The sequence below is a fragment of the Chanodichthys erythropterus genome, chromosome 7, assembly GCF_024489055.1.
Source record: "Chanodichthys erythropterus isolate Z2021 chromosome 7, ASM2448905v1, whole genome shotgun sequence".
Classification (NCBI taxonomy): Eukaryota; Metazoa; Chordata; class Actinopteri; order Cypriniformes; family Xenocyprididae; genus Chanodichthys; species Chanodichthys erythropterus.
This window is the reverse complement of record NC_090227.1, coordinates 8774266-8800872: the sequence shown is the minus strand read 5'-3', so window position 1 is coordinate 8800872 and position 26607 is coordinate 8774266. Positions and strand designations below refer to the sequence as shown.

At 36.2% G+C, this 26607-nt stretch overlaps 1 protein-coding gene across 2 annotated transcripts in view; it reads right to left on the bottom strand.

Moving 5' to 3' along the window:
• Nucleotides 1-2975: 2975 nt before the first annotated feature.
• The window catches only part of rasa2 (RAS p21 protein activator 2), a 54421-nt gene continuing 30789 nt past the window's right edge, over nt 2976-26607 (bottom strand). For both annotated transcript variants that reach the window (XM_067389766.1, XM_067389765.1), the window contains exons 10-24: nt 23646-23799; nt 23330-23484; nt 22733-22847; nt 22528-22602; nt 22074-22197; nt 21755-21861; nt 21399-21485; nt 21176-21253; nt 20206-20279; nt 19943-20049; nt 12747-12829; nt 12361-12569; nt 12148-12251; nt 9460-9631; nt 2976-9242 (exon numbers count right to left, since the gene is read on the bottom strand). In XM_067389766.1, coding sequence (XP_067245867.1) covers nt 9212-9242; nt 9460-9631; nt 12148-12251; nt 12361-12569; nt 12747-12829; nt 19943-20049; nt 20206-20279; nt 21176-21253; nt 21399-21485; nt 21755-21861; nt 22074-22197; nt 22528-22602; nt 22733-22847; nt 23330-23484; nt 23646-23799 — 1675 coding nt within the window. In that variant the 3' untranslated portion in view covers nt 2976-9211. The remainder of the gene's footprint in view (nt 9243-9459; nt 9632-12147; nt 12252-12360; nt 12570-12746; nt 12830-19942; nt 20050-20205; nt 20280-21175; nt 21254-21398; nt 21486-21754; nt 21862-22073; nt 22198-22527; nt 22603-22732; nt 22848-23329; nt 23485-23645; nt 23800-26607) is intronic.

Here is a 26607-nt window from a genome sequence, read left to right as displayed (position 1 = left end):
CAGCAAATCAGCATATTAGAATGATTTCTGAAGGATCATGTGACACCGAAGACTGGAGTAACGATGCTGAAAATTCAGCTTTGCATCACAGGAATAAATTACTTTGTCAAATATATTTAAATAGTGCACAGTTATTTTAAATTGTAATAATATATTTACTGTATTTTTAATTAAATAAATGTAGCCTTGGTGAGCAGACGAAACTTCTTTTAAAAACATTAAAAATCTTAGTGGTTCCAAACTTTTGGACTGTACTGTACATGTAGAGAATTAATTTAAAGGATTAGTTCACTTTCAAATGAAAGTTTTACTCACCCTCAAGCCATCCTAGGTGAAGAAAGTCCTAGGTGTATATGACTTTCTTCTTTCAGATGAACACAATCAGAAAAATATTAATAAATATCCTGATGCATTTGAGCTTTATAATGCAGTGAGTGGGATCAATCATAAACTTACTCCACGTGGCTCCGGGGGGTTAATAAAGGCCTACTGAAGCAAAGCAATGTGTTTGTGTAAATCCATATTTAACAAGTTATGAAGTAAAATATCAAGCTTCCACTAGACTGCCTTCTGTATTCAACGTATGAAGAAAGTGCAAAACTCTCGCAGTTCAAAAAGCTTACGCTACGTCCCAATCCAACTTATGAAAAAACTTAACTGACTCTACGCCAGTTTACACTTTCTTCGTAACTTGAATACCGAAGGCGGTCTGGCGGAAGCTAGATATTTTACCTCATAACTTGTTAAATATGTTTTTTTTTTTCTTACACAAACGCATCGCTTCAGAAGGCCTTTATTAACCCCCCAGAGCAGTGTGGAGTCTGTTTATGATTAAGGATGTGTCACGATTTTCGAATATTCGATTTAATTACAGAATATCGAATAGGTTGTGCGATTGTCGTCTTAAAAAAATCCTCATGTTTCCAATGGTGACACGTTCATGTAACCAGAGGGAGGCGCGCGCGCTGCCAATAACGCACCTAAAAAGCTGTTAACAGCAGAACATAGACAAGCGTGGCATATAACAGAGACGTTAAAATCAGTGTTCACACGACACACGTGCCGTCATTCAGGCTGTTCACAATGATATAACGAGTTTGGGCAGACTAAAATCAATATGGCTTGAGGTAAGCTTGCTGCGATAGTCGGTGTTGCCGGTGTTCAGGAACAACATCGGTATCATAACTTGTCACCGCTCCCGAATTGGCGCTAATTTGAAAGTGAAAGTAAAATCCCCTCAGTCATTCATGGTGCGTGTCCACAAAAAGGTGCCGGACTGGACAAAAGCGAGGCGAACGCCGCGAGCGAGCGACACTGATAGTCCACACTGGCGGAGAGCGAGCGTTTTCAGTTTATTCCTCCGGAAGCTCAACGTAGGAATTAATTGAAAGCGCTCGCTCTGCTTCGCACTGTTATGAATGGCCATGCAGATTTTACTTTCACTTATATTAACGAACATATCAATATGTTTTAGCACATTATAATCATTATATGGCTTGAGTTAAGACAGCATATTCTCCAATGAATTAAACAGTTTATCAATATCATACAGATTGAAAGCATGAATGGTCTCTCTCCCACTGTTTGTGTGTTGATGCGTTGGTGCGGGGGAGGGGTGCGATTTTTGAATAATAATCGAATAATTCCCAGCGATTTTCGAATATTATTTTTGCTTGAAATGCCCATCCCTATTTATGATGGATGGATGTGGTTGGAAGCACTTTCTTCAGCTCATACTCATTGATCCTCGCTCACTGCCATTATAAAGCATGGATGTGTCAGGATATTTATTAATATTTCTCCAATTGTGTTCATCAGAATGAAGAAAGTCATACACACCTAGGATGGTTTGAGGGTGAGTAAATTTTCATTTGAAAGTGAACTAATCCATTAACCTAATGCACTGTTCGATTTCTGGTTACAGCCATATGGTCCGGGTCAAATTGACCCTAACTGGATTCAATACAACTCCCTAAAAAACACAGTAGGAAAAAACAAATAATTAACATCTAGTGAAAAAATTTGGTACAGCACACAAAAAAAAATACTGAAAGTTCTGTTTTTTGAGATATCAACCTAAAATTTGGCACATAAATTAGCTTTGATATTTAGCTTTGATTTTCTTGAGGTTTTAGAGTTGAATATGTTTTGTAAAATATTTCTTTTATATAAAATATAAAAATATATATTTTACATTTTCATAAACTTAAACTTCTATAACTATTTTTATATTTTACTTTTGCAGCTTTTTGACTTCAATAATCTGTGAAGTCTGTGCTCTGAAGTATTAAAGATTTTTAACAAGTGTTTGGTATTTTGAGTCTGTATATACAGTTGCTTTTGAATAGCGGTCTATATGGGTCAAACTGACCCACGAACAGCAAGATCGTATAAAATTTCTGTATGCACATTTCACAACACATCAATGTGTTGAAACTTTACATGCATGTTCATGACCATGAGAAAAAGTCACATAATTTCAAGAAAAAAATAACATAGGTGTAATTGAAATTGTGATAGATTGAAAAAACAATTGATAGCTATTTTTTTTTTTTACCATATATGATATGCAAATTATTTTTCTGTATTGAAATAAGTGAGGGAAAGCTCCTTTTTTAGCTTCATGGGGTAGTTCAAAAACCAAAATAACAAAATATATCCAAGAAATGTTATTATTTTGGGTCTGTACACTGTAAAAAATTATGTTCATGATTTGTTATCACAACATTTTTTCTTAAATCAAATCAACTTTGATAATTAATGTGGTTCAAATAACAATATTTTGAATTTCTGTTGATTAAACCAATCACCTTTATTGTATTAACTTTAATTTCAATGAACTAAAAATTAAGGCAACCAGGTTACTTACTTTTTTAAGTTACACCAACAATTCTTTATTACAGTGTACTGATATTTCCAACAACTCAAAAATCAAAATGGGTCAAACTGACCTGCTACAGTACATGAGGGTTAACTGATAATATAAATAACAAAATGTCTCCTAATGTTCTTTATCACATACTACTATTCACTATTTACAGTGTAACAGCTGATTTAATTTAATAGCTATTACAGAATAAATGGGCGATTACATTAATAGTGTGTCACAACAGCTCAACGTGGTATTGATCCGAACTGTGAAAATGATTGTACTTAAATATAAATTGTGGTACGGAACCACTGATGTAACACACACACACACAACAGAATCACACAAACAATATATTTATTGCAAATTAATTCCACAGAACTAATAACAGAGGAATTATGTGAGCTTGTATTCTGAAAATAATGGTATAAAAACATTTAAATAACAAAATGAAGCAAACATGTCCAGTACAATTAGTAATACATTGGAAGAAGAATGGGAATTGGGTAGACGGAGAAAAAAAAAAAAAAAAAAAAGTGGTCAAATTTGTGCAAATATTTATAGCAGTTTTACAGACCTACATTATTCATCTAAAAATAAAATAATTTAAGAAATGCATTATTTAAACTATAAAAGGGCAACTCGCAGACCCAGTTACGCCAACAAGGTGGAATTCGAGAACAAACATCATCATAACAGGAGCACATAATCGTTTTTATAATATGGTGGTGATTGTAGATTCGTACCGATATACATTCGAGACTCCAAGAAAAAGAAAAAATGACATTGTCTGCGTTGTTCTATCGACTCAAAGATAAGTGCTTAAATTGGGAATGTTAAAGAATAATCTTTAGTCTGAGGGGTCTTAAGGGCTGCTGGATGCAATGGTTACTATATGTCTACACAAGATGAAAATGTGCCCAGTTCAGAGAATTACGCCAACACGCAGAAACCGCTAAATTCGATCCGACAAGTATGATGAATGGAGGAGGTCTGCGGTATCACCGCAATGCTAAGCAAGCCCACGTGGCCCTTTGCTCACAACAGTTATGAAGTGAGGATGATCAGTACCACATTTCTACTGAAGCTCACTGGAGCCTCAGAGTACCAGATGAACAACCGTGTACCATGACAACATTCAGTTCACAGTGTGTACGAACATCTACACGTCACACATGAGAAAAGATAAAAACGCACAAATTTGTCAAATCCGATGGAGCAAATACGAATATATGTTCTGACACCATAACAGAAGGTGAATGTTGCATAATTGTTTGTGCTGAAACGGAAAACTGTTTTCCAGGCCTCTTTATCAATGATCAATACAATCTTTCGGCTTTCAAAATTCATGATTACAAAAATATATATCCGTTTGAGAGGCACGTCACTAAAAATTCATAAACATAGACTGATATCTTGTAGTTTTACTTGTGTTTTGACCAACCCTATCTCACGGGAAAACATAACTATTTTACAAGGTGGTGATTTTGTATGAATCTGGATGATGTGAACAGCACAAAAATGTTTGATTATTAGAAAAAAGTGAGCTTAACCTTACACCTAAATATAACAGCAGATCATATGAAAACGTACTAATGAGATTGTATGAATTCATATGAATTAGCCACCAATTTGCCAAAATGTAAAATAGTTACTAATTGCCATGAGATTGTGTTAAAATTAGAGTTTAAGAATGGAATGTTCTGACAACTAAAAACCCTAATATGGAGTTCTTTTTTTTTTTTTTTTTTTTTGATATGCCAAAGTCAAAGAAAGCAACATTTGCTGGCTCCTGTGTTCCCCAGTGAATCATTTTCATATTACAAAGGTGTCTTTTTAAAAGAACATACAATGATCATGCTAAGTACACTTTAATTTGATTACACATTCTAACAGGTCAGGTTATCTAGATCAGTGGTTCTCAAGTGGGTTTCCTTCATGACCCAGAGTTTACATTGAACACTGCCCGGTGACCCAATGCAGTACCAAAATTGTGTATTGTTCAAAATTTCAATGGCTTCATGCTCTCAGCAGCCAATAATTCTCTGCACAAAACTTTGTGGTTTCCACAAACCATGTCCTCATTGCAACCCATATTTAATGTTTATGTGAGTTTTTTCTTAACGTTTCTATGCTGGCATCAGCCTCATTTGGCTAGCTTCTATCAAGTGACAGATGTCAACAACAAAAGATATGGGAAGCATTTTCTCCTCCCTTTTAAAGGGTCATGTATTCATATCCGGACCAGGGAGAGCATTTTCTGGACATAATTCACCTTCTCCACTGCTCCAAATATGAACCAGCACCACTTAATCCTTTGTGATATTTTTCCTTGTCAGATTGTACAATGTGACCTTAAAGAAGGTAGATTGTGTAACATGTACAGTGTTTCATGTCAGACTGTGCGATGAACTAGCCAAGACATCTGATTACAGATTCAATACTAAAGCCACACTGGAAAAAAGACGCTACGCCACGGTATTGAACTCCAGATGCATCATTCTGTACTCGCGTTCTTAAAGGGTTAGTTCATCCAAAAATGAAATTCCTGTCATTAATTACATACCCTCATGTCGTTCCACAACCGTAAGACCTTCGTTCATCTTCAGAACACAAATTAAGATATTTTTGATGAAATCCGAGAGGTATATGACTCGTCCGTATACAGCAATATAGCCACCACTTTCAAAGTCCAGAAAGGTACTAAAGACGCCGTTAAAACAGTCGACGTGACTGCAGTGATTCAACTTTCTGTGCGCAAAAACAAAACAAAAATAATGACTTTATTCAACAATCTCTTAATCCTTATCCTTACGCAGTTGATGCAGTAAGCACATTGAAGGCTTCAGTGTTTACGTCCAAATGCCAGCTCGGTATTGGCCAAAGCTGATCACGTGAGCAGGACGACGCATGCTTTTGATGCTGATGCAGGAACCGGCCAATAATGTGTCGCGTTCTGACGTAGAACCTGGGAGCGTTGGACGTAAACAGCGTAGGAGAAAGACACTCCGAAGAGAAGATATTGTTAAATAAATTTGTTATTTTTGTTTTTGTGCACAAAAAGTATTCTCGTCACTTCATAAAATTAAGATTGAACCACTGTGGTCACGTCGACTTAACGATGTCTTTACTACCTTTCTGGACCATGAAAGTGTCGATTACATTGCTGTCTATGGACGAGTCATATACCTCTCGGATTTCATCAAAAATATCTTAATTTTTGTTCCAAAGATGAACGAAGGTCTAACGGGTGTGGACGACATGAGGGTGAGTAATAAATGACAGAATTTTCATTTTTGGGTGAACTAACCCTTTAAGGTAGTCCGACACTGTGAATCTAATCACCATACAGATAAAAGTTGATGTTTTAAGTTTGGTGTTTGAGAAGAAAAAAGAAGAAAATTTCTCTATATTAAGCACAGACCTTATTAAAACTACATAATGAGTATTTACTTATTACTAAAAAGCGTACAATGCATAATGTAAAATCCTGTCTAAGGTGTAGTCAGTATGCATATTAATGGTTTGGGTCAAATGTAATGTAATGGACAACTATGTGAGTGGCGATAGTGGCATGAAAGGATTTTGAACAGTCTGGAGTCGTAGCTTGGCACTGCTGGTAGAAAACAGTCTATTCTAAAATCATCAGTCCTATAGTGTGCTGCAGGTATGGTGCTTTTTGTAGGTCAAAACCCAGAAACGAGTTAGCATTTTAGCTCTTCCGGTTCCATCGTCCCAAAGACAATGGGTTTTTTGAATGGATTTTTGGTTAAATCCCTGAAATAAGGTCTGTGGTTAACACAAACTCAATATATTAACATACTGTAGAGAGTCACATTTTACTTTACAACATAAAATACATCAGTAATGCCTCATTTTGATTGTTTTTAAAAGCTTTTGCTTGTCTTGAAAAAGGTGGCTGCTAACAAGTGGCTAAATGGGGCGACAGAGGTTGTGAAGGACATTAAATGTGATCAACTCAACGGGTAAACTCTCTAGTTATAATTACACTCTTGCAAACTATCATAATGCAAACATTCAGGGAAATTTTTTTTTAAATAAAGACTGAAAAGATGTCAGAAGCTTAATGATAGTGAGGTTGAGGTCATCCTACAGCGGTGTAGTTCGCTTATAGCTTACGTTTAGCTGCCGATTGTATTTATGCTTCAAAATCCATTGAAGTTATGTTGATTTGTGAGGAGGATTATCATGATGAACAAAATGTATAAGAATCATAAACTTTTGTTGGTCACAGAGCTCATTTTCTGCAATAATCCAAAAGCCAATGGAAAAATCTGGTGTTTTTGTCAAGGGAACCTACAGTACAATAATAAACAATCTCAGAAATTGGTCTCAGAAGGCAATATTGTGGCCAAAATCGCATACTGTGCACTGGGCTAAATTCAATACATGTGACGCCACTGAACTGATCTAACAGTCTGATCATGAACAGATCATGAGGATCTGTAATGCTCATAAAAGTGAGGATATTGTGAATAATAAAAGGGTTTGGAAGATAATTACATACCATTTGATTTATTTAATTGGGTATTAGTTTTTATGTTTAAAAGTTAAGCTTATTTACCAGTTGGGAACCACTGATCTTGACTAGATGCAAAACACAAGTATACCAAGCAGAACATAACAGTCTCCAATGTTACAGAAAAGACAAGTTCAATACAGTTAAACTTGGGGTAATTTGAAAAAAACCACGAATGTGTAGACCTGTAATAATCAGTAGGTGGAAGTCATCAGGAAATTACATGACAGTCCCACCACAAAAATAGACACAACTGTGACACCACAAACATGATACAGGAGATTGTCGATCAGAATTTATGCCAAACAAACTATGTTTCCAGCTCTGTTTGAAACCCTAGTGAGCTTCCTTGCTGTTTACCCTGGCAGTTAACTTTTTTTGCACATCACACAAATATTCCAATTCCAATAGACTTTGCTGTTCTCATGTTGCTAAGCTAACAGCTCAATGCTCATAGCACACACCAATATTGGGAAATTTGTAAGTACAAGGAACTCTTTGATCATTACTATTTAGTATGGTACATTTACAATCAATATTTCTCTCAAGTGCCATCTTGGATTGATTTTTCCCCCCACCAAGTTAGTTGGAGTGCATTATGGCACTGCATTCTCTGCAAATGAGGGATCAGTTCTATAATTTCATGTTGCTGCCTACGCTTTAGAACAGTTTGTAATTTGAGCACGCCTGTGCTGTCTTTGTAGGCAGCTCACTAGGTAATGGAACAGAGCTTATGACATCATAATACTATAAAATATTGTCATTGTGTGTGTGTGTGTGTGGGGGGGGGGGGGGGGTTAAAAAGATTGATTGAATAAAATTTTCTTCATGTTTATCAAATGCATGAGGCTCCCAAAACGTACATCCATGAAATATAGATATCCATTTTCCTTTTTTTTTTTTTAAGTTCTGTAATTATAAAACGACATGTATACCATTTTCAAGTCATGAAAACCTACAAAACAACATCTTTGGCGTAAGAAAAATAGCTAGTAAAAATCTACAGGATATGAACGTTATCTACAGAACATTACACAAGAGCTGATCATGTAACTGATCAATATCAGGAAAAAAAAGTTTGATACCACGTATCTAAAACAATCTCATCTGGAATATTCCAAATATCTAAAGTGCTTCTGCATTAGTCCCTAATTCATACACAAGTGTGGGATTGTAAGTACCTCCACTGAATTTATAAGGCAGATTAATTCTATCCACTACAGATAGAAAACCATGCACACACTCAAAGGGATGGACTGAGAGGGATGAAACTACAATGAACAATGAAGATTCCCTTTGACATGGTTATTTAACTCAGACGACCAGTAGTCTGAAAAAACTGACGGTTTACAAAGAAAAATGCGAAGGTTGAGTTTTCATTTTTAGCAGCTATAATTTCTCAGACCAACTCTTGGTGTCTGGACTTTCACAGCCTGTTTAGGAATGAATAAGAGGTGATCGGAATCTTTTCTTACTGTGCGGACTGGCGATTGAGGTTACTAAACGATCTTAAAAACTGATATAAAACTGAGACCGGACAGGCACACAGAGAAAAGAGCTAGATTTTTCCAATGATAGCAACTCACGGACACGCCACTCGACTCTTGACTGGCCAAATTCTTCCAAGTACACTGTAACTGCAGATCAGGCAATTGCTGGAGAGGTTAGACTCGAGTCACGTGTGGAACGGCAGCGCTTCTCTGAGCATTATCAGAGCGTTTTCATGCTCCTATATGTTGACAGACACAGCGCCCTCTGCTTGTGTGGCTGCGTCAGTACCACCAGGTCCCGCAGTCACAACGTTACGCTGTCTTTCCAACTATAGGATTCTCGCTAAAAAAGAAAGAATTTCAAATCATTTTACTGCACGGAAGATTTTGTTTCATTAGCTCTTGAAGAAGATGGGAATTTTTATAAAAAGTCTTCAAGGATAATTAAAAAAATGCATATTGATATATTGAAGATATATTGCAATAAACATTTTCCACTTAAAAATGTAAATGTATATTGCATAAAAATGCGATGTCTTAATTCATTTTGGGTGTCTTACATAGTGCCTGGTTCATCGTTTAGTGCCCCCTTTAAATCATGGTGAGCCTGCAGGTCATCCAGTACTTCTCCGAGCTCTTTAATGGTACGGAAGGTCTCTTTAGGGTCCTGTATGGTGAAGGCTGAACACTCCTCCTGCTGCCCAAGATACACTGACATGCCGGCACAAGCATCTGTAGACACGCACACAAATAAATCAACACATTTTGTTTTTGAGGTCTCCTATAACAGGTTTACATGCAAAGGTCAAAAAATGCTTTCATTTTCTCATAATATACATTGCACATCACCACATTTTTTTCAATGATTCTCAAACGACTTCCTCCTCTGGTCTGATTGGCCAGACAGTTGTGAATGGTCTACCTTTCAGAAACACATGCCCATTACTATAAATGATTCAGCTCTGGAGGTTTCCGGAGCTCAGCGATTGTACCCACTGTAAAAACACTAACGATGGCGTCGATTTTACCGTATCAATCCGAGCACCAGTCCGATGATGAAACATTGGAAGAACTAGTTATTCAACCCAAACCTCCATTGCAAGGACGACTTGAGCAGGACGTTTCTCAGTGATGCACTACTCAGTTTGACGTATACTATGAGATTTTGCAACTGAAATTCCTCTACATGTGTATATTTCCGATGTGTATATTTCTAATTTATTGCGGTGCACATATGGGAACTGTATCAATAATAGTGCTAACGTTAGCCAAGCACCAACGTGAATGATGAATGTAATCCTCATCCTATGAGAGTGTTTACAAAGAGAATTTGCTGAGCAGAAAACAATCTTTTTGACATGTATACAACACGAACCAGCTACAGTGTTTGAGGGAGAGGCAAAGTAGACATTGTTTGTGGGAGGTCAATGAAGAACATAGGCAGGTACTAGGCAAATCTGTCACTTACTGTGGCCATCACAGAAGTGGGATTCGAATTCCTAATGACTTGTTTAGGCTGTTCAGAGTTGATTCCTTCTTTTGAGAGACCATAACTTTATTTATCATGCACTTTCGGCTTTGCAGATTGTTTACATTTACAGACAGCTACATTACACATTGCATAAAAAGTAATATTCGAAAAAGCATAACAGTGGCACTTTAATGAATATAAATTTTTTTGTTCATTTTTCATCATTTAAAGTGCTCATATTGTGCTTTTTGCTTTGATATTACCTTTCAGCTGTTTGTGAATCTAAGTTTCATCGATGGAGTTATTGTCTCCCAAAAGAAAGAACTGATTCTGAACAATCAGTGCCTGAAACAAGCCATCAGTAATTCCAGTCTTAGTTCCTGCTCAAATCTAAGTAGGTTTATAACAAATTTGCATAATGCCAGCCTATGGTCTTCATTGGTTGTAGCTGAAGCCTGGAAGAGTTTGGTTTGTATTGTCCACATGTCGAGAAAACACTGTTTTCTGGGCTGTGTAAGCAAATCTATTTTGCATGCCTCAGGCTCCAATTGATACAGTAAAAACGACACCATTGTTACTGTTCGTATCACTGTCTAAACAAGTGCTGTGGAAGAGTCCAGAGCTGAAATTCAGACAAAATTAGTTTCCGACACGCGCTGTAGACCAATTGCAACAGACTGGGCCATTTGACCAATCAGAGCAGAGTTGTCTCTCGGAAAGGTGGGGTTTAGACAGACGAATCCTTTATTGAACCATTTCAGAAAGTGTGAGAGATGTGAGTAATGTTTTTTGACCTTGGGTGCATGTAAACTTATTGTAGGAGGCATCCAAAACAAAATTAGGAACCTTTGAAAAAAAAGCATAATAGGGGCACTTTAACTTTTTTATATTTTGTAGACAATTACAAACTATATATCTTATATTATATTATTATTTTCTAATGGCTGAATTTGACCAAATTATAAATAGAAAGAGCCATCAAGTGCATTCATGGAAACATACTATTTTTTTTTATCATTTTGGTGTTTCTATGCCAATGGACTTGACCTCCATTTGAAAAAGTGAAAAATAGTAATAATAAAAAATGACCAGCTGTGTTCAAACATTTGACTGGCACTTCTGAACTTAAAGGTGCCCTAGATTCAAAATTTGAATTTACCTCGGCATAGTCAAATAACAAGAGTTCAGTACATGGAAATGACATACAGTGAGTCTCAAACGCCATTGTTTCCTCCTTCTTATATAAATCTCATTTGTTTAAAAGACCTCCGAAGAACAGGCCAATCTCAACATAAGATCCATTATGAGGGTTATATTAGCTGTTTGAACTTTTTTTATGTTGTTTAAGGCAAGCGCGAGCTCTTGGGGCGTGGAGCAGGAGAATTAAAGGGCCACATACCCTGAATCGCCTCATTTCTAATTATGCCCCAAAATAGGCAGTTAAAAAAATGAATTAAAAAAAATCTATGGGGTATTTTGAGCTGAAACTTCACAGACACATTCAGGGGACACCTTAGACTTATATTACATCTTTTAAAAAAAAAGTTCTAGGGCACCTTTAATATTGAGAAGGATCATGGATGCAATATCCTCGGTTGATTTGAATGATTGGTTATTAGCTATTATTTCACAGGTCGATATTTTTTACTTACTAGCATTGATTACATCAATAGACAATAAAAGTTTAGCAGTGAAGAAAGTAACTTTGATGAAATATTAGGAAGACATACAGTGCAAAGTGTATATATAAAGTAAATGATTTTTTGACTATACACACCCTCCATCTTCTGTAGTCTAGAACGGTTTGAGGAAAAGAAGGAGAAGATTCGTTCTGTTTCTCTGTCACAGTCGATGTCCAGTTGAATATTCGCCAACACTGTCCTATAAGATGGTGTCAGACATGAAAAATGGGAATGTGTACATGTTTGCAGCTTTACACATAAAGCGATAAAGTGAAAATGTCTTAATAAGATTAATAAGAATGTCTTACGCAGTGCAGGGTTTGCAGCCCGGGGCGTTCTCGTTGGGATCCTTACAGCATAACCAGAATCCACTCACGTAAGCAGATGGGTGAAACGTGCTGAGCCGGCCCGGGTTACAGCGGCTGACCTGACTCAGCACCTCAATCCAGCTGTTGGTCTCCACACAGTTGCCCGCCTGCACGTACAGAGGCTTCTCTGAATGGATTACCTGAAACATCTGCCAAACAAAACACAGTAGAGGGGGATGTTACATATACACTACAGGTCAAAAGTTTGGATGTTTTAATGTTTTTAAAAGAGGTCTTTTATGCTCATCAAGGCTGCATTTATTTTAACAATGTAATTTATTCCTGTGATGGCCACGCTATACCCGCTGAACAACTGAACTACTCACGTTTTTGCGGTTAAAGGCACTTTCTTCCAGTTTCTCAACACCGAGGACGTTTTTCACAGGAATGATGCACAGTGCTTCTTTCCCTGGATACAAACACAAAGATACATTTATTAAATAGCGAATTATAGTAAATTAACAAAAAATTCACACTTTGCCATTTTTATCACTTGTGTGGGACATTGATGAATATTATGCATCATGAAATAAATGCAAATACAGAGCCCAGACCTCTGTATGTAGACACAAATCAACATCTGGGGACTGCGGTTCAGACACGGACACTAAATCTCACATGATATTCTGTAACGACCCGTGACTCGGTTCAGTCAGGCCGAGCCCGTGGAGCTGATAGCACACCAACTTGCTCCGCCAACACAAACACACAGCCGTTTCTCATGCACATTCTGTACGTTTGATAAATTCCTATTTTCATCTCCTCCACTGACGTGCAGCATTCTGACCGCAGAACAGCCAAAGTACACAGATGCTTGAGAACTAGAGCTGCGCATGCCACGTCGGCCCATCTTTTAATGCATCTTCTTCCTGAACGTTTATCAGGTGTGTACTGCCACTAGCTGGTTGGCTCTCTTTTCCTGTTCCTCTTTACTGAAAAAAAAAATAATAATCCTATTCCTAATCAGTATGTTGTCTTTATATTAATATATATTATATATGTCTTGATATTTCTGTTTTTGAATGCTGATTGGCCAATACTGAATTCCAGCCTTGCTAAAATGCATAAAGTAAACAATTAAAACACCAGTTCACCAACTATTGTTCATATCACTGCATAGAGACCAACTATTAAACTTTAATAAATTGTAATGAAACTGGAACATATTTTAGGATGTTTTGAAAAAAGGTTTCAAACAGGTTCAAACAACTCTGGACCTCATTGACTTTCATTGTATGGACGAAACAACCCAAAAACATACTTTGAAATATCTTCTTTTGTGTTCCAAAAAAGAAGAGGTTTAAAAGACAATATTCAGTAATATTTTCCATTTAACGGCACTGACACTTTCAAGTGAGAACAAAAAGTGTTGCTTGCATGGGCACTTTTCTATTGAGAATGGGCAACAAATGTCTATCTGGATGCTTTAGATTGAAATTTGTTCCCCATTCTCAATGGGAAAGTGCCCAAGCAACATCGCTCAACAACATTGCTCAAAAACTTGCCCGTGTATCACCACCTTAACACTTTTGTTGAATTTGAGAAATTATAAATTTTACAATACTCTTAATTAATGTGACTACTACAATCTATATTATATAAAGCAATACATATATATAAAATAAATAATAGAATTTAAATTTTTGGTTGAACTATTCCTTAAATAAAATTCTAATGACTCACCTTTTCATTAAAATAATATTTTATTACATAGTAAATGTTTGAGAACTGCAATGCCAAAAACAAGCATGTGAAAACACCCTGCTGTGAGTTGTGCCTAACAACTCTTTAACTCTCTTACACATTTACATAAATCATTTGCCTGATAATTAAAATAGCAAGTTATTACACATTATTATGAATATATGTTGCCTTGTTTCACTGGCAGATATTTCTTACTTGTTCACAAAACATTTTAACTTTCAGTTTCTAACAGCCAGTTTTGCAGCATTTTAAACAACAGCATCACAAACACATGGTTTTTAGCTTCCTAACATTAAAGGGCAAAGAGTCAAGTTTGGTGGTGTGACATTTAACAGTGACAGCAAAATATTCTATGTTGTTATATTTAGTTGCTTGAAGTATATTAGCAGACAACTCTGTAGTTTGGGGACAAAATTGTCCCCAGAAGTGGTCAAAAGAGGACATTGGGGTAAAAATGATTCTTAACTAACTTAAATAATATTTTTAATTATGGTATGCCTGCAATTTTATACCAAGCTAAATGTGAATGTGTAAGGAGCTTAAACCCTTTTTTTTTTTTTTTTTTTAAATAAATGCTAATCACTTACAGACAGACAGACGTGTCTTTCCGCCCTTTAATGTGCTGCAACTCTGTAGCAGTATGCCTGCTAAACCACTTTCTCAGAATTCACTCTTGTAAAAAGATTACAAAAAAGGTAAAAATAAAATCAAGGGAGACTGGTTGTTGCAATCCCACCACCCCAGACTAAAACTACAGTAGGAATTCTCATCAGTACAAAGAAGAAAGAAGAGCACAGGCTGCCCTGCTGAGTCTTGATTCATCCCAAGGTTTCTTCCTCATCTTGTACGGTCAAAGTCCACATTTAATTGCTTTGGTACCACGTTCACAAGCAACTATTAGTAATAATCGCTCAACAGGTCATCGAAAGTGTACTATTTTCAGATATGTTGGTACAATACACAAATTCACCAAGTATATTTCAAAATGCTATTACTATTAAACTTTTTTCATTCAGTTTATTACATTTGCCTAACATTTAATCCAACTGATGTCAATTATTAATCATTTAATTAACTGGTTTGCAATTTCTGAAATGGATTCTACAGTATAAGTGATTTATCTCAGATGATAACCACATGTGAAAACAGAAATAGAAAGCAACCTTGGTAGAGAGAGACTGCCAAGTTAACTTTATTTGAAAAGGTCAACTGTATTACTGTAACATGCAGCAACAAGCCTTGTAAAAAAAGAAGTGTGCTTAACTGTAATAATTGTGCACTTGTAGTGTAATTCTAACCGTAAACTACCATTCTGACGCTTCTAAAAGTTCAGAAAGAGATCGTAAAACTAATTCATATGATTTGAGTAGTTTAGTCCAAATTTTCTGAAGAGGCTTGATCACTTTATATGATGTACATTTTTAATTTACACTTTTATTCACATATAAGCACTGATCAGCAAACATAAACAGAAGCTTAAACATACTTGCTTGATGCGTGAGAACAAACCTCATTGGTTCTCGCATCTTCTTTTTACAGCAGCTTCTGTTAACCACAACTGATGTGCGAGTTAATAAATGTTTATATGTGAATCAACCGATTCAGAGACTAAACATATTTGTTAGATGGTAAAACATTCTAGTATCGTGATTTCCTTTCCAGTGAGATTTCTAATCATTAAAGGGGGTCAGGTTGAGTTTAGCAAGTGAAGAACACAGAGTATAACATCCTCGCCCGTCCCAGATCTGATATTTGGAGGACAGTTACAAATGAAAGGTGCATGTCTACAGAGGACGGTCCATCATTTAGTCCAGATGCTCAGTGGGCTTGACTCTATAAGATGACCCTCCATTTATCAAATGAGAGGAAATGAAATCATGAGTTATTAGAGAGTTATTTACTCTCCCTCTTTTAACTGTAATGTGGGAAGATCTGGTCAAAAGGAACTGTCTACTAAAAATGCAAGCATGCCAACCAATACTGCCTGATCCTGAGGTGAATTTCAAGCTTGTGTTTCAAGAATACATTTCAGAGTATTCCAGCAGTTTTCCTCAAGTGTCCTAGCAGTTTAGCTACTTTAGTTTAGCTACAATACTTTAGTGTTGGGTCCCAGTTTACCTTTAGTCAAGTCCGGTAGAGTTCAGAAAGATTTCAATTATTTGAAATTGCAATTGACCTTTCCCAAAGACCCGCCCCTTTTATTTACTGTTGCTACCTCTGATAAGCCATGTCGCTCTCACGCCAAAGAGGATACTGACAACACGCCGACAGACAAGACAGAGCGGGTTACTTTTGGTATGAAATAAGGTCTCAGCTTGCAAATTTTGTAATTTTTAAGAAATTCAAACAAAAAATACTGTTTTGTGATGCTTTAATGTGTAGAGCCTCGGTGCAAGCAGCACGTGAACCAATAATCTCTGCTAGTTAAAGCATGAATTAAACATGAAAGAACATCAGAACTGCGGAAAGACGTCAATACACACCATTTTTCAATTTCAAGTCCAACAATGTTAATCTACTAACACACCTGTCTGGTTTGTTAGTCGGACAAAAATGGTGGATGTCTGCATTATGATTGGTCAGACCGCCTGTCAATCAAACTCCGGTGAAGGGTCTATTGTAAACTCAACACTGAGCTCTGAAATTAATATTTTAACCTTAACAAAATGATTCCAATGTCCAGTTGCAGCAAATTCACTCAAGTGCCTGACAAGTCTGAGTTCATTCAAAATTGGACTCGAGTCTGAGTTTCCATGTTTTCTGTCTGGATATTTTGCTATCTAATGCATTTTAAGTGCGCTTTAGTGTCCAAAAACTTTTCAGGGTCACTATATAAACATACAGTCACTTGAAAACAAGGTGTTCTAGTGCTGTTACCAGCAACATTTGTTACGTCCACAAAACTTTGCAAACATTACTCAGAAAATCCCTTTAGTGGTAAAATTAGGAGAATAGCTTGTCGTTACTTAAAATGAGCTAAGAAAAGTCATATATCCCAACATCAAATAAAACTAATGAATGAACATTTAACACTTCCCATATGTGTGTGAAATCAAACGAGAAACATGCTTTCTGTCAGAGTAACTCCCAGCACAAGTGCGTAAATTATATGATAAATTACACAATTACTTAATTAAAGCAGGGAGGAAAAAACCTGCAAATGAGATAATAAATCACAAGGATTGTTCAGTGTAAATGTGACCCAGTTGTGCCTTCCAAACTCTACTGGATATAGACATGCCACATGACAATGACATGTTTCCATCCAAAGTTTTGAATTTAACTTATGCGCAAAATTGGAATATTGCATAAAACATTAGCAAATAAAGCACCATTTCAATCCCGGGTGATCAAGAGAACAAAACCATCACTTCCTGGGAAAATGGCACAAAAATCTGTAATAAAAATGGAAGTTGTTACAACCAGGGCTCTTTTTTCCAACATCATAAATGACTTTCGTCTCTGAGCATTCAAATGAAATGCAATAAACACTGCCATGTTATCTTGTGGTAAATGTGTTCTACTGTGATTTAAGTGCATGTCTTCTTATCGGAATTTATGCGTATAAAAACTTGGTGTTTCCATCCAGCATTTTTTTGTATGCGATATCTCAGCAGGTGTAATCCCAATAAAAATAGGTGGATGGAAACATAACTAATGTAATACTTAGGGTAAGTTTGTTCAGCTTTCCCATAAAAAAGACAACAACAGTAACCCAGCTTTGCTGACAGTCCAGCAGGAAACAAAAGAAGGTCAAGCCACCATGCTGGCTCCTTCTGAGATGATCACACCAAAGGATGTTTATTATTACAACAGTGGTAAAAGTGTTATCATGCGGGGACAATAAGATTTGCAGTTGGTGACCTTGAATTCACATTACACCATGGGAATTGACACAGCTTTTTTTTTACAGGATAGATCACTCATCACAATTGTGGGAATTACGGTTAATATGCTATGAAGCTGATCAACAAATGTGTTAGGACTGGATGATGCATTATGTAGTATATTTACCTACATATACTATATCAGTCTGTTGGCGGTGCAAAGTTAAACAACGTTGTGAATATTTCCTTTTCCATATGTCATGACTCATGACTCATAAGTATGAGTGTTAACAGATTTAAGGTATTTGTAATAGTGTCCTCATTCAAACCTCAATAACAAAAATGCTGATAGAGATGGGAAGTTTGAATCATTTCTGCAAAACATTTCTTTTGAACTACCCATTTCAGTGAATCGTTTCAAAACAGAGATTCATCATCACTCAAAAATGTTCACAGAACCTGCTGTGTGGAATTTTACATGCTTTAAAATGTTGTCATACAGGATACAGCATCGTTCAAAAATGTGGGGTCGGTAAGATTTCACATTTTTTATTAAAGCCTCTTAGGTTCACCAAGGCTGCATTTATTAGGGAGAAAAAAAAAAACACAGTAATATTGTGAAACATTATAAAAATTTAAAATAACTGTTTTCTGTTTTAATATATTATAAAATGTCATTTTTATTCCTTTTGATTGTAAAACTGAATTTTCAGCATCATTACTCCAGTCTTCAGTGTCATGATCCTTCAGAAATCATTCTAATATGCTGATTTCCTGCTCAAGAAACATTTTTACTTTTTAATGTAATTACAGAGCAAATTTATAAATGTAATATCCTCCTTTTTATCATATAATTTTGAAACATAGTTCCCCTTATGTCCAGAATCTACTGACAGCCTTGTTGATAATGCATAATGCAGATGTTTTCCAATTATATATATATATATATATATATATATATATATATATATATATATATATATATATATATATATATATATATATATATATATATATATATATATATAAATAATTTTTTACCCTTTAAAAACACTATGTCCAACTGCCCTCCACATCCGTTTAGTGAGGTCAGAAAACGCTTTCTGATGACGGAAGTGATCTCTCGCGCTTTGCTTCAATGAGTGCGCGACATCACTTCCATTATCAAAGCGCATTCAGACCTCACTAACCGGATGTGGAGGGCAGTTGGACATAGTGTTTTTTTAGAGGTAAAAAATTACATAAATACTGTTCGGTTTCTAGCACAAACTGATCGTTTCGTGTCTTAGGACATCAATGTGGGGTCACGAGCCGCAGGGTTTAATTTGGATTTGTCTGTGCATGTTTTTTTGACTCTTATAGATGGAGTTCCCATTGCCATGCATTATACGACTGACAGACGGCAACGGTTGGAGTTAAAAATCATCATTTGTGTTCTACTGAAGAAACAAAGACACTGGCCTGGGGATAAGCAGATAAACATCAATTTTTTTTTTTATTTTTGGGTGAACTATCCCTTTAATGCCAGGTGTAAACAGAGCCTAATGTAAAATAGTCACAATGTTACAAGTTACTGGTGGATATGCACATTTTCATTACTCACAACCCAACACATTGCTAAATAGATGATATCCACTGACACCAGTGAACACAAGTACACACCCATGACATAAAGCTGACAGCATAAATCAAAAAAGGGAAACAGAAAGTTTCACATCCAGAGCTGGCTGGCCACACTACATGAACAGGAGCTACACAAACAAGAATGAGAAACTGAGGACAAACTAAAAAAAAAACAAAAAAACGGATACTTCTCATGTTATTTTGAACTCCATTACCATATAAAAACTGCCAGCAAAAACAAGTGTCTGGACACCCACATTTTCAAGCTAAACTGGATGACTGCCCACAAACAGAAAGTTATTTGGATCATGGACCAAACTGGTCTTCAGGGGAACAGATCATGATCATCATCAGCTGGGATCACTCACCTTTCTGCTTGTGATAGGACAGCTCTTGATTGGTCACTCGTAACCAGCGTTTCTTAAAGTTCTTCTTTCCTATTCGCTTTCTGCCCTGGGCCCGCTTATGTACCTCTCTGTTAAAAATCATACATACACACTTGTTAGGTTTCCTGGAAACAATGAGGTAAAAGTCACCCAAACTGACCCGTACTTATTTGAGCTACAGACGTAAGAAATGGTTCAAAACAATTAATCAGACTATTCTGAGAACTCTGGCATCTTTTACTCACCCCTCCTTTAACACAAAGGAGTCCTCCACTCCACTTGACTCCTTACTTACATTAGAGGAGATCTCATCTAAGAACTAATGCAAAAAGATAACAGAAGAGAAAATATACATGAAAATGAGGCTTAAGCTGAACACAGAAACTGTTTTATAATAAGTGCACATAATACATTCACATTGAGGGCTGGGCAATGGCAGCTTCTCCATGACATGATACTCTGAGAAATGAGATTATGCTCATATTTAACACTGCTAGTTTATAAATTAAACTGTGGGAAATGTAGTAATTTCATATGTAATTATCAAATACCTTTTTCTATTGATGGATATAAGTGTGTCCGCAATAAAGAAAAATATTTTAAAATGCACATCAAGTGCTTATAAATGTCGTTTTTCAAAGCACTTTCAAGAAAGATCAAATTTAATGACTCTACAAATGTCATGTGGTGTAACCATCAAGCGAAAAGCAATAACATATGCTTACACCTTGAATATGTGAGAGTATACTGATTATATATATATATATATATATATATATATATATATATATATATATATATATATATATATATATATAATATATATATATATATTATATATATACACAGACATTTTATAACCTCAACTAACCTTGCCTTCTTATGTAAAGGTCAAACTGATATTTTAAGAGACTTATGGACCTTGAAACACAATTATGAGTGTTTCTAAAAATAATACTAAAAGATTGGGCAAAAATACTTTTGTTTTCTTTTCAAGAATAATTCATTACGATATCATGACAGTTGTTTACCCTTACATTTTTTTGTTTATGCCCCCTACATATATAAAACTTTTAAAATTAAATACATGCTCATCACAGAAAGTGTATTTAAAGCACTGTATTTATGAAGTGCATTTTAAGTAAAATAATTACAGTATCATGAAATATGGTACATCTATGAAACCTCAAAAAATGGCCTGTTAGAAATACTTACCTTTTTAACTTTCTCTATACATTCATCTTCTTGGAATAACTTGAAGAAATCATACATATAGGTTTCTTTAAAGCTAGACTGGAAAAAAAAAAACACACACAAAACAAAACAAGAACAGGAATTTAAAAAGATGTAAACAAATTCCGGTTTGGCCCAAAGTCTAGGGGAAATCTTTTGAAAAGTTAGTTCCTTCAGCACACCGTATGACTAATAGCTGACATACCAGTTTGTTCTTGGAAAGGCTGCCCCAGCTGCCCAGAGACTGGATGGTTTTAGAGATAAGAGTAAGTGTGCGGGAAATTTCAGGGTCCTTGGAGAGAGAAAGAGGAAGATAGGTGATTCTCCCAACTCATCTTTTACCCAAAGGTACATTTACTAGTTATTATTTTTTGCTCTTTTGAGTAAACATATGTATTTTCTGTCACAAAGCATTCTCAGAAAAGATTAGAGTGTCTCAATGGGTCTTTCCTGGTATGAATAAATTAGTCACATGCTAAAAAGGAAGTAAATCATGTTTGTTACAACTAGGTAGTTTGTTTTAGCCGTGGTGTGACGTGACTGTTTTTGTTGCACACTCACAGGATGATGGGATATCAGCTGGAAGGTGTGTGGAGAGAGAACAGCCACCGCAAAGAACCTCAAAAATACGAAACTACTGACCGCTGAGTACTGCACATGAGGATCCGCTGTGGTGAGACAGAAAGATATTATTAGTCATGACTGAGTTTCTGGCTCCTCCTAGTGGTGATTCAACACAGTCTTACAGGAATGCTTGCAGAAGCTTCAGTGTGAGGTCATAAATATTTACAAAATTGAAACACTGAAACATTCCAGAACAAAATAAATGAGTGGACCCTGCAGAAGCAAATGAGAGCGAAAGTGTGTCTGTTTGCTTCACCTGGAAAGCGTTTAGATGCAAGCTGTCTGAGTGACCTGAAGACGTCACACATGAGGGGAGGACAACTGGAGCTGGACTGTGTTATAGACGCAAAAACCTTCTGCACATAACCCTGAAGATTCTCCTAAGAACACACAAACACATGCACGTGAATTTTGGAAAAATACCGGGGGCACAGTTTTGTCAAATTTCTGAGTCATCAGAATGTACATCTAACCTGTAAAATTACAGGTTACATCAATATCAACTTATATATAGCTAGGCATAGAAATACATATTAAATACTATATCAGATGGTATAAACACAGGAAGTCAGTACAGGGACATTTTGAATTTAGGGTCTTTTTTGGTGGCTTTTATTGCCCAGAGTATCTCCTCAATGTCTGACCACTGACACATACGGACAAATTAAGTTAAAAAATTCAAAAAGAAACCAAACAATAAAAAAACTCACCTTGTTGACCTCCACATTATCGCCTTCTTTCAGTTTGACAGGATCAATCTCACAGGTTTTATTTGATTCAAAGATCTGTAAAGCAGAATTAAAACATCAAACAATTTTAACAACTGAGTTAACAACTGTAAAACAATTTTTGTTGTAAAACATTTTGTTACAAAAAACATTTTTGTTGTAAAACATGTCCGGTTAACATAAAAACCTCATTGAGAGCAGGTTTGAGAGTGACAGTCAAGTAACTTCGGCCCACAATCTTCATCATGTCATCTATGCAGCGGGTGGCCAGAGAATTCCCTCTGAATATGGTGTTGGCCTCTCTACACATGGAGACAGAGGACATTTTAGAGGACAAAGAAGTAGTGTTTCTAACCTAGACAAACTTGGGGTCAAAAAAATTTACAAAAAACAAAACAAAACAAAACAAAACACATATATGCACACTGACAAATGATAAAAACAAACAAACAAAAAAAAAAAAAAACTATATTGATATTAACAAAACAAAAAACTAAAACATTAACAACAAAAAACTATATGTATATTAAAAAAAAATAAACAAATATTATCAAAAAACAAAACAAATATTACCAAAGCAAAAAAACTAAAAACTATATGCATATTACCAAAACAAAAACAAAACAAACATTTATATTATATTAATTATTATATTATATTATATTATATTATATTATATTATATTATATTATATTATATTATATTATATTATATTATATTATATTATATTATATTATATTATATTATATTATATTTATTATATTGTGAGAGTGTGATACTGAACTGTGTATTCTCCAGCTCCAGGCCGGCAACAGAGGTGAGAAAGGGCAGCAGTCTGTTGTGATGGAGCAGCAGTCTGACTACAGGAAGCAGTGCTTCATAGCCCAAACTCTCCCTGCATATATCTCCCAGAACATGAGCCGCTGATGCTGAGATTGGCTAGAGACACAAAGAAACCAAAAGCAATGAAAAGATGTTACAAACGACAGGACATAATATGTATCTGAAAACTAAAAATAATGTTTAGAAATTAACATGACTGCTAGTCTTAAGGCTTATGTGCATAAGTTTTTCCAGACAGAAGGATGGCGTTATTGTACCTTAACATCTGGGGATCTGAGCATTAGGTTTCGGAGAGGCATGTAGCAGGCAGTGGGCAGGACATTGTCCTCCGTGTACGTTACTTTCAGACGTAGAGAACCCAGATCGTCTGGCTTAGACTTCGTACCGTTTCCTTTTGGCTGCAGCAAGTACCTACAAAACGCAAAGCAAAAGAAATTTCCCCTTTTTAATTAGCTATTTTACAGTGTCACACAGCTTCATCATTCAATATGCACTCTAAAAAATGCTGGGTTAAAAACAACCCAAGTTGGGTTGAAAATGGACAAACCCAGCGGTTGGGTTAAATGTTTGCCCAACCAGCTGGGTAGTTTTATTTAAAACAACTATTATTTAAAAATTGCTATATGGCTAGCTTAAAATGAACCCAAAATAGTTTGGAAATTAAAAACCAGATGCAATTAGAGACAACAATAATAGACAAAAGATGAATGTTTATTAATAAGCTTAATATTTTATTAATATAAATTTATTAATAAACAATTTAATAAATGTTTATTGTTTAATAATTATTCATTGAACATTAATAAATGTTCATTTCCAACATACTTTGGGTTAATTTTAATTAAGCAATACAGTAATTTTTAAACAATAGTTGAATTAAATAAAACTACCCAGCAGGTTGGGCAAACATTTAACCCAACCGCTGGGTTAAAACAACCCAATTGCAATTTTTTTGAGTGTGCTGTACTATGGACTGTGTATTCACAGTTTAGCAAAGTCCCTTTAAGACAAGTCATTTAACTCAGCAGCCATCGTGGAAACGCATCTCGGGCATGCAAGTGCAGCTCCTATCTCTTTTAATATGGAAACATCCAATTCTCCAAAGCTCCAAGATTTCGATTAAATTTCATATTTGAAATCACCAATAAAATCTGACAACAACTGTCTTATAAATTTTGTTTCTAAATGCTCGAATCGTGACAAAAAAAACTGCATTTTTCAGGTTGGATCAAGCTAATGCGCATGCGCAGTCCTAAGTGCGCATCTCTATAGGAGGTTTGCGCCTGACTGTTTCTAGGAACCAGAGGTTTTAACGGCCACTGCCGGCATATTCAAGTGTTGAGACATTTTAAAAACAAAAACACATTAGATTTGTTAAGTTTCCATGAATCAGTTCAAACTACTTCAATATATTATGTATATATACTAATTGTCTCTAAGATTTTCCAGCATTTTTTATCCTGTCTATATGTGTGTCTAGCACATGTATAATTATATCCTATGTGTCATTTGCATTGCTCAAACTACAAAGTACAGGAATTAGTGAGGCAAGACTGTGTTTAATAGTGTCAGCGTGTTTGTGTATGTGCGCTTGTTTTATGCTAGGTTCATGCAAAAGCTCACCCACGCAGTAGACTCACTGCCCTCATTCAAAACATGCAGATCAGTATCAACAAGTTCCCTCTCAGTCTATACACACACACACTCACACTCTAATGCACGCACATACAATGTTTACACAACACTACCGGCAGGACGCTGTGATCCACAGTCTGAGGACACAAGGGAAGCGGGCAACGGAAGCAATCCGCCCAAAACACACACACCTACACACACCCGCAGTCTCTCAAACGCTTCTCGACAAAAAAACATCAGAGATAAGACACAGTTGTAGCTGAAATCTATATTATGAATGCTGCAATAAGCGGTCATCACAAATGTCTCCATGTGTGGCCTTGAGTAATGGCCTCTAAAGTAATACTGAAGTATGTTCATTTAAGCTCTGACGTCAGAGAGGTGGTGCTCTCATGCCTGATTGGGCAGATAAGGGCAGTGGAGAGCTGGGATTGGCTGTTATCTCCCTTCCTCATCTGTTCATCAGAGTAACTCACTCAGACTGCAGCTGACGAGAACAAACACTGAGATCAGCATATTACAGCACTGCATGGAAGTGTGTGCATGCACACATCATAGTAGGTCTGGGTCATATACAGATGGGTCCAACTTGTTTAAATGCTTCAATTTTGCATGTCTAATTTAAAGTGCCCCATTATGCATTTTCAAATATTACGTTTCATGCAGTGTGAAATATAGCTGAGTTTTAAAGATCAAAAGTGCACAACAAATAAAGTTACTGTCTCCTAAAGGAAAGAATCGATTCTGAACTGTTGAAACGAGTCATTAGTAATTCCAGTCTTACTTCCTGTTACATACCTAAATAATGTAACAAATTTGCATAATGCCAGCCTATGCTCTTCATTGGCTGACTGTGAACAACGTCTACATTGACCCGCCCTCAAACACTGTAGTTGTAGCTGAAGCCTGGAAGAGTTTGTCTTCTCAACATGTTGACAACACAAACCACTGTTTTCTGCACTGTGAAAGCAAATCCACTTTGCATGCACATTTCAAAAGAATGAGGACTCGGGCTACAACTGATACGGTAAAACCAACGGCATCATTACTGTTCATATCACTGTGTGTCTAGCGCTGAGGAAGAGCTGAAATTCAGTTATGGTATTTGGCATTTTGTTTCCAACATGCAATGTAAAGGCCCCGATATACTTAAAATGAAATCGAAGAACGAACTGATGCAATGTCATCAGTAGACCAAAACGAAGTTCATTTTGGGAGTTCGAAATGGCTTGCCAAAGCAAACTGTGACGAGCAGGGCGGGCGAGAGCCGTGAGGGAACGGCGCGAGGTTAACGAGCATCACCTGGGAGTCTCTCACGGAGGAGCTCCGGGAGCATAAAAGGAGGAGCGACAACAGTGAAAGACGAGAGAGGCCTGTATATTATTTTATGTTTATTATGTTTGTGTGGCCGGCAGATGTCAGCGAGGGTCTGCCGGCATTACTTTCGTTTTGTTCTTTGTTTATTTTGGTATTTAATTTTTGTTGAATGTTCGCCGGTTCCCGCCTCCTTCTTCCCCTATATACGAACTGTGTAACACAAACTTTCAGGAAAAGTTCACTCCAGCTGCAAAACACCTTCGTACT